General features: G+C 34.4%; 2 protein-coding genes across 2 annotated transcripts; both read right to left on the bottom strand.

The window, feature by feature from the left end:
• Positions 1 to 9,288: 9,288 nt before the first annotated feature.
• Positions 9,289 to 10,976, bottom strand: LOC133300488 (two-component response regulator ARR10-like). The gene is made up of 4 exons (XM_061500044.1): positions 10,820 to 10,976; positions 9,978 to 10,292; positions 9,591 to 9,667; positions 9,289 to 9,501 (listed from the first exon to the last, which is right to left on the bottom strand). The coding sequence occupies exons 1-4, from the start codon at positions 10,974 to 10,976 to the stop codon at positions 9,289 to 9,291; spliced, it is 762 nt and encodes a 253-aa protein (XP_061356028.1).
• Positions 10,977 to 17,235: 6,259 nt separating this feature from the next.
• On the bottom strand, positions 17,236 to 19,545 carry LOC133300489 (uncharacterized). Its single transcript, XM_061500045.1, has 9 exons — positions 19,396 to 19,545; positions 19,261 to 19,295; positions 18,847 to 19,179; positions 18,601 to 18,725; positions 18,340 to 18,347; positions 18,102 to 18,250; positions 17,854 to 17,977; positions 17,576 to 17,758; positions 17,236 to 17,346 (listed from the first exon to the last, which is right to left on the bottom strand). The coding sequence occupies exons 1-9, from the start codon at positions 19,543 to 19,545 to the stop codon at positions 17,236 to 17,238; spliced, it is 1,218 nt and encodes a 405-aa protein (XP_061356029.1).
• Positions 19,546 to 20,663: the final 1,118 nt, after the last annotated feature.

Below are 20,663 nucleotides of genomic sequence, written 5' to 3' on the forward strand. Positions count from 1 at the left end.
AGGAGCCTCCAAGGGTCCCTAGCTTACTGAGGTAATTATATTATCTCACCCCGCGTTATGGGGATCACCATTTCAGGTACAAGAGCTGATGGTGCCGAGGCATCGTGTGGCAAGAGGCCAGATGCGAGATACTACTTGACATGATTGTCAGGGTCTTGTGAATATTAGATTTGTACCTTGCGTACTTTATTTTGAGTTGTATATGCCATGTATTTTTTGAGAGCATAGGAGATGTCTATGCAGGTTGATAGTTTGTATATGCTATTAGTGATGCATGCTCAGGTCTATGTTACTTATTTAATTGCATCTCTTTTGTTTATTTGATGTAATTATATAAGTAACATCAAGGACATTATTTTGAGACAATATGATTTTGAGATAGCCTATGTCATGGATGGCTGGGTAATATGGTTTATGTCTGGATTATATTAAACTGTCAACCAGGTTGAAATTATCATAGTGGGAATTATCCCCAGTAGTCCAAAATACAGAGGAAATGTTGTCCGTTTTATTTTGGCCATGGAAGTAAAAAGCTTTGCAATATATAAGGAAAAAGAAAAAAATTATTTAGTTAGCTTTCGCATTAATTAAGTTGAGCATACTGCGCTTACTATCATATGAATGTTAATTAACCGGCTGCAGACGGGGCGTTACAAAATATATGTTATTTCATTTGAGCATTTTGCTTTTGAAAGTGACTTAAATACAGATTATGATGAGTTTTGTTGTGATTCATGGTTATATTTGGACGTTGAAATTGTGATTTTTGTTTTAGCACAAAATTTGAGTATTTTGTCAAGTTGATTCATGGTTCTGCTTGGAAGTTAATAATTAACAAGCTAACGGGCCAAGCCAGGCCATTTTTTTTATAAACGGCCAAACCAGGCTACCAGTCAAAGTCGTACTTGGCTCAGGCCAGGTCACATTGAAATTTTTTTGGCATAAGCTTAGGTTTTTCGGGACAAAGCTCGGCCCAACCCAGCCTACTTTCACCCCTATCTACAATTAAAGAACAAATAAGTAAATCCGATGTGAGTTATCCTTTTAATGGTGTTGATTCATCATCTTAAACATCTCAAAGACGTTAAGCCGATTGATTAATTTCATTGCCCTTTTCGTTGATTTTTTAATTTCATCTTTGTCAATTCAAAACCTTCGCCTTGTCAAGTTATGAGTTTACCCGGAGGTCTGTATGTGGTTGTTTATTTATGTTGAAAAAAAGTTGTTACATTGCATAAGAAGTGCTTTCTTAGGATATGACCTTTCGATTTATGTGTAATTTTCTTTTTAAGTAAATGTTTTCTACTTGAACTGCTTAACTTTTTCTGCTAGTTTATTGTTTGGAAGTTTGAGTCAATTGACTAATATAATAGGCATAATAAAAGATAATACTTATTTGTTTTTTAATTGTAGAGCAGTTTGATTATGGATAATTGTGGATAACCAATTATTTTTATGGTTTGGTAAATAACTAGCTTATAAAATAAAATGCAGTTTCAAATGAAATTAATTTTTAAAAATAATCGATTTTTAAAATGTGGAGCAATTTGGTTATGAATTGGTTTGATTCTAACCTTGTCTCTTGCACATTAAAAAGAGAGAGAGGGGCTAAATTACATAACACCAGCCTCTACTTTAGTAATTTTACAAGTAACCACCCTTTACTTTAAATTGAAACGAAAAACCTCCTTATATTATAGAATTAGAATAATTAAACATATTTATATATTTTCAGACAAAAATACCCCATTTGTCACTCCATCACATTGTGGGTGGTTGTGGCCACCGGTTACCTTTTTACCCCCCGCCCCTCATCGAAAAACTATTAGGAAAGTGTAAAATAAAAAAATAAAAAAAATAGAGAGACACGAACAACATTCTATGGTTTCTTCGCTCCCGGCATTGACATTGTTGACGACATCAGAATAATGGCCATAGGAATCCAAGCTTTGTTCCGAATTGTGAGATCTTCTTTCACTGGAAACGTCGTCAGCTCCACCATCGTCGTTGTCATTTCATAGGGAGAGATATCAACAATATGTGTCGTCTTCACTGAAATCACCATCACGAATAGGATTCACTTCAATCCTTAGCGAATAAAAACCCCACATTCTAGATTCTATAAAGATCCGAAAAAGTATGATCAAAACCCATATGAGAAATACTTAGAAGATTCTAAATTTAAGAATCTCAGAAGATGTAAAAATTCAATTTTTGGGGGGAGCTATGGAGTGTTTTGCAGTGGTAGAAGAGAGATTTCTTCAATTCCGTTATGGTGGCAGGCGGCCGTGTGGTTGGTGATGATTTGAGGGATATTTTGTATTAAAATTTTTAGACATGTTTAATTGTTATAATCTTATACTATGAGGGGGTTAATTGTACCAATTCAAATTGTAGGAGGTTATTTGAAATATGATTTAAGTATAAGGTGATTTTACATAATTTAGCCAAAAGAATAATTTCCGATGCATAAAATTTTCCACTTTGTAGGAATAGGGATGATGGTCAATTGTATGTAGTCTTATCTTTGTGTTTTTATAAGGAGATTTTTTTTTTCAGATTCAAACTCATGATCTCCTGGTCACAAAAAATAACTTTACTATTGTTTCAAGACGCCCTTTCCTTTTTCACATTTAAATTGATCAAATATTGCTCACCACTGTCATTTCATTTGTCTATATTTTTTTTTATTAAGTTGTTAGATAGTTAATAACACTTTGAAGTTTTTCACTGCTAAAAGTCAAAATATAATGTCTAAATCCTAAGTCAAATATGAAGACAGAGCATAAATCTACCAAATACCCTTAAGTGCAAACCCAATCAACAATTGAATAACTTGGGAAACCAACTTTGCTGGCTAGTCAACTATATGCATATCATTAATAAAGCTTATGACGACATCATTATATATAATCAGAACATGGTTAGCCTAAACACTAAACTCAAGCTAGTTATCATCTCCTCCTTTCACAAACCTCTTAATCACAACCATCTATGACAAACCCTCCAAGTCTTCTTTTAGCCATAGCACTTTTGGTGCTATTATTTGTTGGGTTTCCTCCTTCAATGCTAAGCCCAAGCCCATTGAGGGGTTTCCTAAAAACCCTAACCCTAGATTCCACCTCCTCTATATATTCATTAGTTGTAGGTGGAGGCTAGGTTAGAGAAAAAAAAAAAGAAAATTATTGAGAGATTTGTGAGCAAAGCTTTGAGCTTTGTATTTGAGAGACCTCTAGAGAGAGGTTGAGTGAAACACCTCTAGGGAAGTTTGATCATCACCATTGTTGCAGAGATTGTGTTAACCACCACTTTGGTGAATCTTGATTCTTTGTACCCATTATTGTCATAGTGGACGTTTGAATTGGACTAGGTCATGTGGGTTTTTACTTCTTCTTGGAGAAGATTTTCCCACGTTAAAATCTACTTGTGAAGTTCAGGCCCGAGGTAAGATTGCCGAGATCCAAGATCCAGGATCTTGTTGATTGACTTTCGCAAAAAGGTTTCTTAGCCGAGTTGAGGGAACTGAGTTTCCAACAGTGGTATCAAAGCCCGAGTTCGACGGGTTCTAGGGGAGACGAGATGGATACCAGTGGTATAACCCATGACGAAGATATGTTCAAGCCGACCGCAAATAATTTCACCTATTGGAGACTGATGATGGAAGATCATCTCTATTGCAAAGATTTGCATGAGCCTATTATCCTTTATGAGAGACCGACAGTCAAAACTGATAAGGAGTGGGAGATCCTGAGTCGTAAGACGGTAGCTACAATCAAGAAATACATAGACAAAAGCCCCTTTGAGCACGTGTCCGAATTCACGAACGCGTACTAGTTGTGGACGAAGCTGGAGTCCATGATTTAGAAGAAGACTCCCAGGAATAAAACACACCTGGTTCGCTGACTTGTGAAGCTGGAATACAAGGACAACATGAGCATGATTGAACACCTCAACACCTACAAAGGTATTGTTAATCAGCTGTCTAAAGCCGAGATGAAAATTGATGACGTGATGCAGGCTTTGCTGCTGTTGAGCTCACTGCCAGATAGTTGGGATACTCTGGTGGTGACTTTGACTAATTCGGCTGCAGAAGGAAAATTGAAGATGGATGTCGTAACAGGTAGTCTCCTGAATGAAGAAGCCAGGAGAAGAGAACAAGGAGTTTTGAGCACGTCTGAGGCCAACATTGCTGAGAATAGAGGGAAATCCGACTCCCGAGGTAGAAGCAAGAGTTGGGGTTGAGATCGTGACAGACGAGGAAAGTCCAGAGGCCGGTCAAAGCCGAAATATAATTTGAAGTGATTTTATTGTGGGAAGACAGGGCATAAAAAGCCACACTGCTGGACTCTGTAGAATGATGAGAAGAACGACTTTGTGAAGCCAGATCAAATTATTCCCAAGAAGAGGAAAGGCAAGAGCACCACTGTGGTGGCTGTCAACTCGGATGCCGAGATATTCCTCTTTGGTGAGGATAATTATTTGAATGTTGTATGTGATGACTGCACCTGGATTGTTGAATCCGGTGCCTCATTCCACGTTACTCCATACAAAGGTTTTTTTCTCCTCTTACCGAGGTGGTGATTTTGGAGTCGTGAAGATGGGAAATCAAGTTACCAGCAAGATTGTTGGTGTCGGTGATGTGACCTTGACCACGGATGTTTGGTGCCGACTTGTTTTGAAAGATGTAAGGCATGTTCCTGACATGCTATTAAACCTAATCTCGGTAGGCAAGCTTGACGATCCGCGTTAGTGAACTACTTCAGTAGTGTTAGATGGAAGCTGGCCAAGGGAAACTTGGTTGTTGCCTGAGGTAAGAAGGAAGGCTCCTTGTACGTGATGCAAGGAAAGACCAATGGCGGAGAAGCTAACTCCGTCTGAGATGGACCTAGCTTGGAGCTATGGCACAAGCGCCTCGGCCATATGAGTGTGAAAGGGCTCCAAATCCTGAACAAGAAAGGATTACTGACCGGGTTGAAAGGCCAAGCGTTGCAGAGTTGCACGCACTGCCTAGATGGAAAGCAGCACCAGGTTTCTTTCGTGAAACCAGATCAACCCAGAAGACGCAGGCATATTCTTGATCACGTCCATACTGATGTTTGCTCCATGTCGGAGAGATATCTTGGAGGAGCTCAGTACTTTGTTTTATTCATTGATGACCACTCCCGCAAAGTGTGGGTTTATTTGTTGAAGTCTAAAGACCAGGTACTCCAATCCTTTAAAGAATTCCATGCTATGGTTGAAAGAGAGACTGGCAAGAAATTAAAGGTGATTTGATCTGACAATGGTGGTGAGTATTGCGGCCCTTTTGATGCATACTGCAGAGCGGCCAGGATCTGACTTGAGAAAATGTCCCCAAGACTCCACAATGAATGGACTTGCTGAGAGGATGAACCAGACTATTGAAGAGAAGTTTCGAAGTATGCTATCCAATGCTGGATTGCCGAAATCATTCTAGAGGGAAGCCGTCAGAACTGCGGTTGACTTGATCAACCTCTCACCATCACGACCACTTGAAGGAGAAATTCCGGAAGAAGTCTGGACAGGTCGGAAAACGGCATATAATCAACTAAAGGTGTTTGGATGCCGAGATTTCGTGCATATCCTTAAAGATGAAAGGGCAAAACTTGATGCGAAGACTAAAGAATGCATTTATCTTGGTTCGCCAAGATGTGAGTTCAGGATCTGACTTTGGGATCCAGTCAATAAGAAGATAGTGAGAAGTCAAGATGTGATTTTTCATGAAGATGAGACCTTTCATGACTTCTTGAAGCCCAAAGTCCGGGTTACTATCAGACGTGAATAATCTATCCCTCATGTTTGAGCTGAAATAGGAGGAGAAAATCAAGAGAATGAAGAAAATGATGACCACCAACAAACTGATGATGACCAAGAAACTGAGGTTCGAGTGGATGATGAGATCCGGGATGAGAATGATGAACTAGGTTTTCAAGCAGAAGAACAGCCGAGATATCAAACTCGAGAAAGAAGACCCTTTACAAGATACTCATATGATAAATACACCATTGTAGCTGAAGACGGTGAGCCTCAGAGTTATGACGAGGCTGTGACGAGCTCGAAGAAAGAAGAATGGAAAAAGGCAATGCAAGATGAGACGAAGTCTCTGCATGAGAATCAGACTTATGAGTTGACCGAGTTGCCTGAAGGAAGACGAGCTCTGAAAAATAAATGGGTCTACAAGATTAAGAATGAAGAGAATGGGCAGAAGCCAAGATATAAAGCCCAGATTTTAGTGAAAGACTGCAATCAGAAGAAGGGAGTAGACTTTAAGGAGATTTTTTCTCCTGTGATAAAAATGACCTCGATCCGAACCGTGTTAGCTATGGTGATTTCGATGGACCTCGAGGTAGAACAAATGGACGTAAAGACGACATTTTTTCATGGTGATTTAGAAGAAGAGATATATATGGAGCAACCTGAGGGGTTCCGAGCTCCAGAACAAGAAGACTTGGTATGCCGATTAAAAAAGAGTCTATATGGCTTAAGGCAAGTACCTCTGAAGTGGTACAAGAAGTTTGAATCATTCATGAGTGGTCACAAGTTTGAGAAGACAGAGGTTGACCACTGTGTATTTGTGAAAAGGTATGAGGCCGGAGATTTTTTGGTTTTCTATTATATTTTGACGACATGCTTATTGTAGGGAAAAACAAATCGAGGATAGCCGCCCTGAAGAAGGTGTTGAGCTCATCCTTCGCAATGAAGGACCTCGACCCTGCAAAGCAGATTCTCGGAATCAAGATTATTCGAGATAGACAAAAGAAGCTATTGTGGCTAAGTCAAAAGAAGTATATTGAGAAGACTCTGAAGAGATTCAGAATGGACAAAGCCAAAACAGTGAGTACCCCCTAGCCGGACACATAAAGTTGAACCAGAAACAATGTTCTAGATCAAATGAAGACAAAGACGAGATGCTGAAGATCCCGTATCAATCCGCTGTCGGAAGCACGATGTATGCAATGGTTTGCACTAGACCCGACTTGGCATATGTTGTTGGAATGATAAGCCAGTACTTGTCAAACCCCAGCAAAGAGCACTGGGAAGCAGTGAAGTGGATCTTCAAGTACCTCCGAGGTACGACCAACTTATGCCTCCGATTTGGAGAAGTCAAAGCCGAGTTGCAAGGCTACTCGGATGCTGATTTAGGGGGAGATTCCGACTCGAGAAAGTCGACGACAAGATACATGACGAGATTTTCCGGAGGAGCTGTCCCTTGGCAATCAAGACTTCAGAAGTGTGTTGCACTATCGATAACCGAGGCCTAGTACATTGCCGCTACTGAGGCAAGCAAAGAGATGCTGTGGATGAAGAAGTTCCTCATGGAACTTGGCCATGATCAAGACAAGTACAAACTAGGATGTGACAATCAAAGCGCAATTCATCTTGCGAAGAATTCGACCTATCACTCCCGCACCAAGCACATTGATGTGAGGTATCACTGGATCCGGGATGTGGTGGAAGGTGGAGAGCTCGAACTCGTCAAAGTGCACACTGACAAAAATTGATCTGACATGATGACAAAGCCGGTTCCAATAAGAAAATATAAGATTGTTGTGAAGAAGCCGGGTTGATGCTGAAGCCGACGCATTGAAGTCGGAGGGGGAGATTTGTTTGGCTTCCTCCTTCAATGCTAAGCCCAAGTCCATTGAGCGGTTTCCTAAAAATCCTAACCCTAGATTCCATCTCCTCTATATATGCATTAGTTGTGGGTGGAGACTAGGTTAGAGAAAAAAAAAAGAAAATTATTGAGAGATTTGTGAGCAAAACTTTGAGCTTTGTATTTGAGAGACCTCTAGAGAGAGTTTGAGTGAAACACCTCTAGGGAAGTTTGATTATCACCATTGTTGGAGAGGTTGTGTTAACCACCACTTTGGTGAATCTTGATTCTTTGTACCCATTATTATCATAGTGGACGTTTGAACTGGACTATGTCCCGTGGATTTTTACATCTTCTTGGAGAAGGTTTTCTCACGTTAAAATCTGCTTGTGTTCTCTTTCTCTCTCTCTCCTTTATATTTTTTGTTTTTCCGCTGCGCTGCCGACCTGGTGAAGTTCAAGCCCGAGGTAAGATTGCCGAGATCCAAGATTCAGGATCTTGTTGGTTGACTTCCACAAAAAGATTTCTTAGCTGAGTTGAGGGAACCGAGTTTCCAACATTATTCTCAAGGCCTTCAAGGAAGAGTAAGGGCTGAACTATTGAGTATACGATCACTATTAATTATTGTTGGCTGTCTAGAGTTAATCCAAGGGTTGGAACTTCACTTTTAAGCTGAAACTTCTTTGTCTCGATGTGCAGTTTTAGCTACTCCCAATTTAGAATTGCTGTTACGTTATTAAATATAAGTTTTACTGGTGGAATTACTTTGCTTAGGATGGTCTTCGGTCCTTAAAAATCGTATTACTTTTATTCTATGTTCGATGACCATAACGTGTAGCAATTTGGGTCAACACGGGGGATTAAATGATGATAAATACACAAATAAATACATAGATGTATACATTTGTATGTTGGCATAATTAATGTACGTGAGACGGGCATAGAGTGCAAAAGATATGAATTCGTGACATTCAATTCTAGAATGAATATGTTTGATTAAGATTTAATAATCATGATCTTTCCAACTTAATGCAAGAATGAAAACTTAGTCCTCCAGCTGGACATCTTTCTGGAATAATAAGGATATTATAATACATGATAAAACTATAAAGAACGAAATACATTATTCATATATGATTCATGAGAGTCATTACTTCCACAGTATATAGAGGCATCAAGATTCAAGACCGTACGCTTTGATTCCAGGAATTTGGTGGAAAAAATGTCGTCATGGTATAATGTATGCCTACTTAACAGTACCTACAATTAGGCTGAATAGCTCGTGAAGGCACTCAAATGATGGAAAGGATTGACTGGATAATACGGTAGGATTGTCGCGCCAAAAAGAAACTATGTTAACCGTTAACCTTCGAAATTTTCAGTACAGATTTTTTAAGCAGCAAGCAGAAATATAACATCCCTCATAAAACAATTCTAAGCTTTTGGAGCAAATGTGTGAATTAACAGCTATGACCTTGAAAAATACACTTAAATGACATTATCAACTACTTAAAAAACAAAAGAATCCAAGTCAATCATTCGTATAGGACCATAAAAATCAAAGTCAGAATCGAAGTCCAAGTTTCGGTTAAAAGATTGAGTTCATTGGACTACGAACTTTTGAATTAAACAGCACCATTCCATTCAACGGAACCATGGTTAAGGAGTCATCCAATCTATAAATTACGTTGATCATTGGTTGAGTTGTTTAAGTTCTGTGCAAGATCCAATTGAAGATTTGCAGAATAAGGCAACTCTGGCACATACAGAGCAGCACGAGTGTCCAATCTTCTAATCATCCCACCAGGTGAAGAAGATCTAAAAGCACTGACGTTATTAACTTGTTGAGTTGGCTTAGAGCTGATTTTGTTCAGACTTCGTCTATAATACTGCAGCAATTGCAAAAACAAATAAAGTTATGTGAATGACAAAACTTTGGTTTTATGAAATTAAAGCAGAAAGGAAAAGAAAAACACACCTGAAGATGGCTGGCCACATTCGCCCTAGTAAGCTCCTCAACGTTCATCACTTGAAGAACTTGTTTAGTTACAGCCTCTTCAATCAAAATAACACAATTCAGTAACAGAAAACTCATGACACTGCGTTAAGACTTAATTATAATGGCATGATATTTACTCCAGTGGCATTTATGATAAAGAAGTGTACTAGAAAAAGTATTCAAAATAATGTTGAACAAAATTTTCATGTCATGATCTTTTTAGCATTGGATTGCTATTAGCTACTCAAATATTCAATAAAAGTATTGCTAAAATAAAGTAGAAACATCAATTGTTTGACCTCTTCTAGCAATTGATATCAATTAAGATAACAACTGTTTTGCATTGTGAGAGAGTGAATAACTTACTGTCAACACCTCCTAACTGATTAACAGCGGCCAAAAAACTCTGGTGCAGCTCCTCCGTCCAAATAACCCGATGCTTCTTTTGTGTTGAAGGGTGCTCCATGTTATGACCAGGCTCTTTATAGTCGTTATTCTCATTTTCTTCCTGCTTCTTAGAATTTATCTTTTCTTCCTGCTTCTTAGAATTAATCTTCTTTCTGAATACATGCTGCCAAATATTCTGCAGCTCTTCAATTATAATTGGTTTCTGCAAATAATCACATGCTCCCAGATTAACTGCTTCCATCGCCAACTTTCTGTCACAATCATTGGAGCACACTGAAATAAAAAATTTAATAACGTCAAAGGATGATCAAACAACAAAATGAAGCCCTATTGAGATATATAAAACCATTAATGTAGCCTCACCCAACAACTTAAGTTTTTGAGTTGAATTGGTTCTTTACAAACCCTAAATTATAATACCATGAGAAAATCTTTCTGAGATCACTTTTAACTCGCACATCTAAGTTTCATATTTATTAATCAATTATGAATCTCACCCAAAATCAAGTAAACAAAATGTAATTAAATTATGGGTGTTGATTTTCTTCTGTTGCAGATGAAATCAACACTTTCCTACGAACCCATTGAATCTCGAGCTTTCTTATTTTTATTTTTTTGACTTTTTTAACTTGTGGACCCTATAACATTTTGTGAGTGCAGGAATGAGATTTTGTTTTTCTGTAAAAGGAGACAAAAATATCCCTTAAATTATATAGGACTATAAAATCAAAATATCAATAATTGAAAATAATAATAAAAAATAAGAACAGTAGAAGATTACATATAAAATTATCACATACATATAACAGGTATGTCCATAGGTTGCATGAGCTTAAGCAGCTTAAGTCCTTCAATTTCAGGCATGTAAAGTTCACTGATTACAATGTCAAACTTGTTTTCTCTCAACATCCTCAGTACTGTCGTTGCATCTGTAGACGTTGTTACTGCAAAGTCCATAATTACAATAATTTTTATTCTTTATGAACAAAATGAAATATCGCAAATACAAGCATAACACAAAACCTATAAAAATTTCATTAGATGATTTCCATTAATAGGAAAGTAGTTACATCCTGCATTTGAAGCCAATAATTTAATTGAACACAACGATTCACAAACAATATCAAAGAATGATAAAAATTAAAAAAAAAAATTATTAATTAATAGTAACATTGACAGGACATAATGTAAAAAAAGAAGATATTAGACAGTAAAATGACTAAACTTCATTGATAATTTTACACAAATATATACAGCTGAGTAACAAAGAAATCAACAAAAGATTTGTTACGTTAAAAGCGAAACAGAAGAAACTAAAAGAATCAACTTGACAAATTTAATTTATTAAAAAGATGGAATAAAAAATGTTATAATTCCAAAAATAATACGACTAGACCAAAAAGAAACAAAAGTATACAATGAAAAGGCCACATCCACATTATTTTCAGACGAACTCAATCTTAAAAATTCAAATTTACAAAAAAAAAAAAAAATTGTTATTATTCCAGTGATATGATGTCTGGAAAAAAGAAAAAGAAAACCCACATCCTAAATATTTTCAAAAGAAAAGAAAAGGAAAGAACACAACCAAAAAGCCACACCCTCAATATTGCCAAAATAATAAAGAAAAAGAAAGAAAGAAAAATATATTTATATGAAGAAGGTTATACTTACAACTTTTTTTTTACAACCATATCTTAATACTGTTGATTTCCGTCAATCAACGGTTATAATTTTCGCAAATTAAACTCATTAATTAATGAGTTTAATTCACAATAAATGATAACCGTTGATTGACGGAAATCAACGGTGTTAAAATATGGTTGTAAGAGGTTGTAAAAAAGATAGTTGTAAATATAACCCAATAGAAATATTTTAACCCTGAATCATGTATATCATTATAAAATACCAAATAATATGAAATTGAAGTTGAGATTGTGCGTATCTTATTGGATCGTCACAAAGCCGAAAGAAAGAAGGGACTACATGCCAGATCTTCCTCTCTATCACCTATTTCCATAAAGGCAGCCTCAGCGATGGGAGCATGATGGCTTATGGAGTTTAACTCCAATATATATAGGTTAGAGAGGGGACCTAGCTAATAACCCAGAAAAGATTCTGTGTCCACTGGGTCCACCCATCATGGAAAACCAGAGTCACACTAAAGCCTACACTGCTGCCCAACTAGGCCCAATAACAACAGATGCTAGAAGCCCAATTCAATCTGATCACAATGGGCTAGTTACAATAACAATATTGGAATATCCATTAACCCGATTAATTTTAAATACAAAACTAATTAATTAATATTGCCCATAAAATAAATTTTTAACATTCTCCCACTTGGGCTATATTAATTAATGTAATATTATTTTGAAAATCATTTTATTTTGAAAACGACTCTATCGGGTTAATAACTAAAAATAATTTTACGTGGCCACAATTTTGAAAAACAATATTGCAATTCCAGCATCTCAACACAATTCAATCCAACATAACCTCATCATAGGAATATGGCGATCAATATACCAAAAATATCATGGCATATGACCTTCCATACTCACATACAATAAGTATTACATCTTCATGAATCAAGGCCTAGTAGCGTAGTAAGAATTAGTGCCAAAATGTGATCAACAATGTGACACACTAATTCTTATCGATCCTCAATGTAATTTCTCAACAACTTGAAATTACATTAGTGCAATTTCCAAGCAACATGAAATCACACTCTGTAATGCAACTTCTCAACAACATGAAATTGCATTACCACAATTTCTAAACAACATGAAATTGAATTAACACAATTTCCAAACGCCATGAAATTGATGAGATTGGATAAACCAATATGTCACAATACAACATGAGATCTCAAAATTTGTGACATCCAATCACCTTTAAGCTCACAACATGCTTAAAGATATTATTCCATACATATATTTCTCAGTCGACAGGAGAAATAATAATGATGATGATCATCAATTATGAAAATTCAAACAAATATCACAAAATAATTATCAGTTTGCATAGAAAAGTGACCAGAAAAACAAACTGAAAATGACTCCCACTAAGTACTAAGAAAATATATTTACTCCCACTTACTTTCATGTAGATGAATCAATTAATGAGCATACACTGGCTTCAGAGATAAAACACTCTGTCCCCTTTGGGCAGATAGATCACCTAGACCAATGCACCTCCAATAATTTTATTACAGTTAAGCTTCTAATTAAAACACACAATAACCCCCTTTGGGCAGGAAATTGCATGAAATAACTAGAAGCACTCCTCAATAATTTTTTTTGTAAGTAAACAGTTCAAGCGGAAGGATACAATCCAATAAACAAAATAAATTATATAAGATTCGCCGAGAGAATAAGACGGAGGTAAGGTAAGCCAATAAACGGAGAAAATTATATATAATTGTCTAAAATTTATCCCCTTTGGGCAGATAAATTTTATAAATTATATATCTCCTTAATTCCAACATAAATGCATCATATGTAATTTTTAAAAAATTTATACCCTTTAGGCAGATAAATAATTTTCAATTAGATATTTCCATCAATAATATTTATCTTCATGTAATTTATTATTATATATTAAAAATCCCCTTTGGGCAGATAATTAACATATAATAATTATTAAACAACAATAATATCTCATGAACCAAACATGCTCAAAAATTAGATATTCCCATCAATAATATTTATCTTCATGTAATTTATTAGTATATATTAAAAATCCCTTTGGGCAGATAATTAACATATAATTATTATTAAACAACAATAATATCTCATGAACCAAACATGCTCAAACAACATGAAACACTTTTCCAATATGTGTTTCTAAAAATTGTTGCATTTGATAATCCAAAAAAAAATTCTCATTCAATATCAAACACAATTTTAAAATTGTGCACCGAGAGCAACTTAAGTAATAATACCACATGTATATTAACATTGAATGTATCGCGTAATATTATAATATTAGAAATATTGGATAGGAATAGATTAAAACTCTATCGTTTTCCTATCGTTACAATGTATTCAAATTCTAAGCCAATTTTTGACATTACTTAAGTGATAGACGAACATGTGAAGAACTGCAAATAGGAAACATACATTCTTATAGATCTTGTGCACAAATCAAGGCCACAAAGAAGATGAACTTAGCCCCCAAAAGTAAGGTTTGATTCTAAATATAAAGTATGATGATACAGTATACCCATAACTTACACTCATAACATCAACATTAATTACATCTTTATCTCAAATTAATTGGATTGGTGGTAGATGAACTCAAATAAAAAAAATTTCTCATAAAAAATAAAAAATATCGTAACAGTACTGAAGGCCAGCACAAAAATATCTTTTTAGATATATCAAAATCGTAACAATATTGGAGGCCTATGTAATATAAATAACCTAAACAACAACAAAATTTAAACAGTAAAAGATGGAAACTGCAACCATGATTTTTAAATATCTTTCAATAACAATATTGAAATTTTCAACTAGGAATCTAGGATTTTCAACCGCCTTGTGTAATTTTTTAATGACAATGTAGTTATTTTCTAGATTTTCATTGTTGCCATTTTATATAAACATCGAATGTTGACTCAGCAACACGAAAACATCAATTAAAAGAAGTTTCGATTTTAAAATATCAAATTCAGCACAAAAGTGAAAGTTTTCAAATGGTGATAAAGACCCATTTAAGGCACTCAAAAAATGAACAATAAAATAAAATAAAATCATTTGTGCGCTACATAACGAGAATAAAATAGTATACACTAATGATTGTACTGCACACGTGAAAAAGTCTAACATGATTCAATTATAAGGTGTTACATAGTGCTGTATGGCATGACTAAAATTCGTTACACATTGTAATAAAAAAATGTCATGCTCCAAAATGTAAAAAAAAAAAAAAAAACAAAAAAGGCATCATATTTCAACAAAATCCAACATCTTCAAATAAAATGCAAATAAAATATTGCATTAAAAAAAATACAAGTGCAAAATTAATTCAACCATGTATTTTATTTAATGCGCCACTTACCTTCACATTGGAATTGGTCATCTCATCTAATGAGTCAGCTGATTTAAAATTTTGAATTTTGAAATGGAATGACTTACCTGTTTTAATGACTCAGCTGTTTTTACATTGGAATTATTAAATATTTTAAAATACAAAAAAAACAGACAATTAATTTTTTATTCAATTAATTTTTTTGATTTTTCTTTTAAAAATTGAAAATCAATTTTAATTTCTAATAATTTAAAACAAATGTGGTGGCAGACAAAGCATTTAATGTGCCACTTACCTTCACATTGAAATTGGTCATCTCATTTAATGAGTCAGCTTATTTAAAATTTCTAATAATTTAAAACAAATGAGTTGGCAGACAAAACATTTAATGCGCCACTTACCTTCACATTGCAATTGGTCATCTCATCTAATGAGTCAGCTGATTTAAAATTTTGAATTTTGAAATGGAATCACTCACCTGTTTTAATGACTCAGCTGTTTTTACATTGGAATTATTAAATATTTTAAAATACAAAAAAAACAGACAATTAATTTTTTATTCAATTAAGTTTTTTGATTTTTCTTTTAAAAATTGAAAATCAATTTTAATTTCTAATAATTTAAAACAAATGTGGTGGCAGACAAAGCATTTAATGTGCCACTTACCTTCACATTGAAATTGGTCATCTCATTTAATGAGTCAGCTGATTTAAAATTTCTAATAATTTAAAACAAATGAGTTGGCAGACGAAACATTTAATGCGCCACTTACCTTCACATTGGAATTGGTCATCTCATCTAATGAGTCAGCTGATTTAAAATTTTGAATTTTGAAATGGAATCACTCACCTGTTTTAATGATTCAGCTGTTTTTACATTGGAATTATTAAATATTTTAAATATTTTAAAATACGAAAAAAACGAAAAATTAATTTTTTATTCAATTAAGTTGTGTGTAAAATTTTGAATTTTGAAATGGAATGACTCACCTGTTTTAATGACTCAGCTGTTTTTACATTGGAATTATTAAATATTTTAAATATTTGAAAATACAGAAAAAAAACGGAAAATTAATTTTTTATTCAAATAATTTTTTTGATTTATCTTTTAAAAATCAGAAATCAATTTTAATTTCTCATAATTTAAAACAAATGTGGTGGCAGACAAATCATTTAATACGCCACATACCTTCACATTGAAATTGGTCATCTCATTTAATGAGTCAGCTGATTTAAAATTTCTAATAATTTAAGACAAATAAGGTGGTAGACAAAACATTTAATGCGCCACTTACCTTCATATTGGAATTGGTCATCGCATCTAATGAGTCAGCTGACACTCACCTGTTTTAATGTTTAAGCTGTTTTTACATTGGCATTATTAAATATTTTAAATATTATAAATTAATTTTTTATTGAATTACTTTTAAGTTTTTTTTTGCAAACTTTGGTAAAAATGAAGAAGCGAAGTTGATATCAAAATATTAAAAAACAAATATTAAGGCCTTGGTACACTGTCAAAGTTCAAAACATGATAATAGGCTACAGAATAAGGAAAATGTCAATAGCTCCTCGTTAAAAAAATCGACCAATCTACCGCTTTTATTGGCATTTATTAATTTGTTTAAAAATTTAAAAGTCCAACACACTAATTCGAAATTCAGGGGAGCATTAAAAATAACTTCAAACGAAACGTCAATCAATTACTAATAATGAAATTAATTGTTAACAATTGGTGTAATGGGGAATTTCAAATGACATCCCTAAAACTGAAACACGTCGTACTAAAGAAATTCACACGTCGTACTAAAGCTGATAACAAAATATTAAAAGAAATTTTTTTTGCAAACTTTGTTAAAAATGAAGAAGCGAAGTTGATATCAAAATATTTAAAAACAAATATTAAGGCCTTGGTACACTGTCAAAGTTCAACACATGATAATAGGCAACAGAATAAGGAAAATGTCAATAGCTCCTCGTTACAAAAAATCGACCAAAGCATAGTTACAGATTTTCTTTCTGCTCCAAAGTGTCACCGGCTGCAGCATCAAAACTGTGCCAAAAATAAACAAAAAGGCACACAGAGTGAGAGGGATGAAATTATAAATCACGTAAACTTTATAATATCTATAGTCATAACTTAACTCTTTCTCCAATTTTATTTTTTTAAGAGGACGGACAACTCAACAATTATTTTTATCTTCAACAACATCACCATACTTCATAGACGGTGACAACAAAGTGAGAGAAATATCAGCATCGTCAGTACTATCACAGGTTTGGCTCTGAACATCCTGTCAACAAAATGACTCTGACCGCTATTAATATAAGGATATGACAATCAAATTTTCCAATTATGTCAATAATACCAACTCACCGCAGCTTTTCCTGACCCTATCGACATAATATTATCATCAGAAGGACCGTCAAATACAGAATCATCTTGAAATGTTTTTTCCACAAACGCAAAAAAGTCATAACTTTGAAAAGTATAGGTTATGAATAATAATAAAAAAAACAAACATTTGGGTCCACTGTGGTCTTCAGAAATGATGTGATAATACTCTCACTGATGCAAACTTTGGCCACATGATATTTTGGCTCACTGTATGAGTTCAAATTGCTAATTTTGACATTCACTTTAAACAACATAGATCTATCTTTAAGAACGTTCAACTCTTCCGGATAATGTTCTAAATCTGCACCCTACAAAAAAGGAAACACAGCAAAAGAAGTACTAAGGGTGTTAAAAGTTTTGAGAACCTCAATAATAAAAAAATTCAAAGTTTTGAGAACCAAACCCGCTTAAAATGTTGCTCGCGCAATTCAGCAGCACTCACTCCTAATAAAGAAAGACAGTCTCTATCAAATAGTACGAAAGAAGCAGAATCCGTGTTATCAACAACTCTGACTTGAACACTGAACCTAAAAAAATAAAAAATTGAATTTTACATTAGTCACGAATAATTTTTCGATAACAATGGCAAATCAAAAAAAGGCTTACTTCGGAGTATATTCATTCCAATGTTTCTGACAGTTCTTACAATACCATTTCTCAAAATCTTCGCACACTGAATATGGACATTCCTTACAGGACTTGTACCACCAGTTGTATTTACTTTCGATGGATTTTACAATTCCATAAGTAATGCAAGTAGTAGCATCTATGCAATTCTTAATATCAGTAAGAAATTTCCTCTATGTATCCTTGAGAAAATCATTTTCATAAGAATATGAAGATGGGCTGGACAACTGAGTCAACATCTGACTACTTTCCATCAGATCACCGGAAACCCTGGAATATAAAAATATATAAAAGAATGAGTGAATAGAGCAAAAGAAATGCCTCATAATTTCTCACGGTAGCCCACCTTTTTTTGAACTCTACGATCTCAGGTATATTGGAATCAAAAAGAATTTTCGTCGTATACTTTGTATTAGCTATTCCAATCTTTCCTGGGGGAAAAAAATGCTACGTAAATAAAAGAAAAAGTAAAACAGCAAAACAAAAAAATAAAAAATGAGAATTTTAAGCACAAAAAAAGTACCCCTAAAACCCTTTATCCTTGCAAGCTGAAGTATTATAACATTTTGAGCACTCTGATTCTTTGCTAAGAAAGTTTGGACCTCGTCTACGTATGACTCCCTCAAAGTGCATTCAAGTTTCTGACCCCTATCATGATATAGAAACAAAAGGCACATAAGAAATGATGTAAAATCCCATTCTCTTTAAATTCAAAAACACATAAGAAATTACATTACAATACTATCAGAAATATAGATAACATAAATACCTCAGGTTGTCAAGCTCCACGACAACCATTTTTGTATTCCTACCAGAGATGACATGTTCACGTACTTCCCCAATTCCAGACAGCAAACCAATGACGTCTACACAACAAATAACATGGGTTTCAGCCTTACGTCCTATATACAAAATCTTAATTGAAAGCGAATAACACAATACACCAATCCCATCACCTATTAAATAAGGAGAGTCAGAGGATTCTTTCTCAATAACGTCAAACTCAGCAAAATCAAAACCACGCTCAGGAATCTTAGCATCAACAATGGATTTCACGTCCGTCCTCAAGTTGAAAGACAGACGATATTCATGTCGTGTTGGCCTGAAATTACCCGTATTCAACCCAACTCCAAAATTTTTTATAAAATAAGCGTCACCCTCACGAATTTTCTTCTGAACCTACAAAGTACCCTTGGCCGTAACATGGATCCTTCCACCCTATAAAATGAAAACACGCAACAACAACAACAACAACAAAAAAACTGACAATGAGCTACTGAAAAGATAAAAACATTGAAAAAAAGAAAAAATACATTACCCGTTCGTCGACCAAAACCATATCCACATTGTCATCAAAATCTTTTTGATTAAAACTGGGAACCTTCCAACATCTAACTACACGCACTTTAATCCTCCACTCTTCTTTCGTCGGATTAAGATCCTTTACGAAGTCGTATTTTGAGGACATTGAATACATTGGAGGAGTAGAGAAATGGACCACAGAAGATACAAAATGCTCGTGGCAGTGATGTAGACCAAAAGGCAAAAGCAACACCAAATATCGTCTTTATACATGCAATGAATACATAGAAAATTTCAAAACATTTTAACCGTTATGATCTTAATTAACTCCCAAAAATACATAATGAGTCAGCTGATTTAAAATTTTGAATTTTGAAATGAAATCACTCACCTGTTTTAATGATTCAGCTATTTTTACATTAAAACGGAAAGAATCCTCTAGTGTGAACAGAAATTCAAACATATATATTTTGTTCACTATATCGAAAAGAAGTAAGTTTTCAAGACATCCTCTAGTGTGAACAGAAAGCTGAGATTTAAGGAGAATGCGACACCTCAGCTAATTTTCAAAAGTTTTTTTTACATTAAAACGGAAAGAATCCTCTAGTGTGAACAGAAATTCAAACATACATATTTTGTTCACTACATGGAAAAGAAGTAAGTTTTCAAGACATCCTCTAGTGTGAACAGAAAGCTGAGATTTAAGGAGAATGCGACACCTCAGCTAATTTTCAAAAGTTTGGTTCTCCTTTCTATATAGTAAGATGTCTGTGCTTTAGAGCATGTACAAAATGACGTGGCTTATTTTATTTTTTTTAAATTTTAACAAGCAAGACATTGGATTTGCATTTCAGATTGTTCGCAAAGCGATATTTTAAGCAGATTAATTCGTTAGAAGAAGAAAATTCTTATTATTACTTTTTTTAAAATAAAAAATAAGATGATAAATTTTGGAATCTTCACACTCTGGAATAGGGATGTAAATGGGCTAGGTCGGCCTACAGGGGCCTACGGCCTAGCTTATATTAGGCTCAGTTTGGCTAACTATAAATAGTAAAATAAAACAGACCTAGGCTTTTAAAAAAATCTATTTAGAAAACAGGTCATAGGCTTTTTGGGTACATGTCGGGTCTATAAACTTACAGGATAATATTATTTTAGTTATTCTTTTAATCGTTGAATGTTTAATAGGCTTAAACAGGCTAACAGACCTAGGCCAAGGTTTTTATTTTTTAAATATAGGTCAACCCAGACTTGTAATTTGGGGACTACTATCTGGTCTAT

This window comes from Gastrolobium bilobum, unplaced genomic scaffold (assembly GCF_033153095.1).
Source record: "Gastrolobium bilobum isolate Gb01-03AN ecotype WA unplaced genomic scaffold, APGP_CSIRO_Gbil_v1 utg9870, whole genome shotgun sequence".
Classification (NCBI taxonomy): Eukaryota; Viridiplantae; Streptophyta; class Magnoliopsida; order Fabales; family Fabaceae; genus Gastrolobium; species Gastrolobium bilobum.

What these genes read in the sequence shown, in the direction of transcription:
- LOC133300488 (XM_061500044.1), bottom strand. Translation starts at nt 10,976, where the DNA reads ATGGACTTTGCAGTAACAACGTCTACAGATGCAACGACAGTACTGAGG. An exon ending in TCAGTTAGGAGGTGTTGACA is followed by an intron (nt 9,668 to 9,977) that starts GTAAGTTATTCA and finishes TTTTGATTGAAG; the next exon opens with AGGCTGTAACTAAACAAGTT. An exon ending in ATGTGGCCAGCCATCTTCAG is followed by an intron (nt 9,502 to 9,590) that starts GTGTGTTTTTCT and finishes CAATTGCTGCAG; the next exon opens with TATTATAGACGAAGTCTGAA.
- LOC133300489 (XM_061500045.1), bottom strand. Translation starts at nt 19,545, where the DNA reads ATGTCCTCAAAATACGACTTCGTAAAGGATCTTAATCCGACGAAAGAA. An exon ending in GTGGAGCTTGACAACCTGAG is followed by an intron (nt 18,726 to 18,846) that starts GTATTTATGTTA and finishes ATATCATGATAG; the next exon opens with GGGTCAGAAACTTGAATGCA. An exon ending in GCGAGCAACATTTTAAGCGG is followed by an intron (nt 17,759 to 17,853) that starts GTTTGGTTCTCA and finishes CCTTTTTTGTAG; the next exon opens with GGTGCAGATTTAGAACATTA.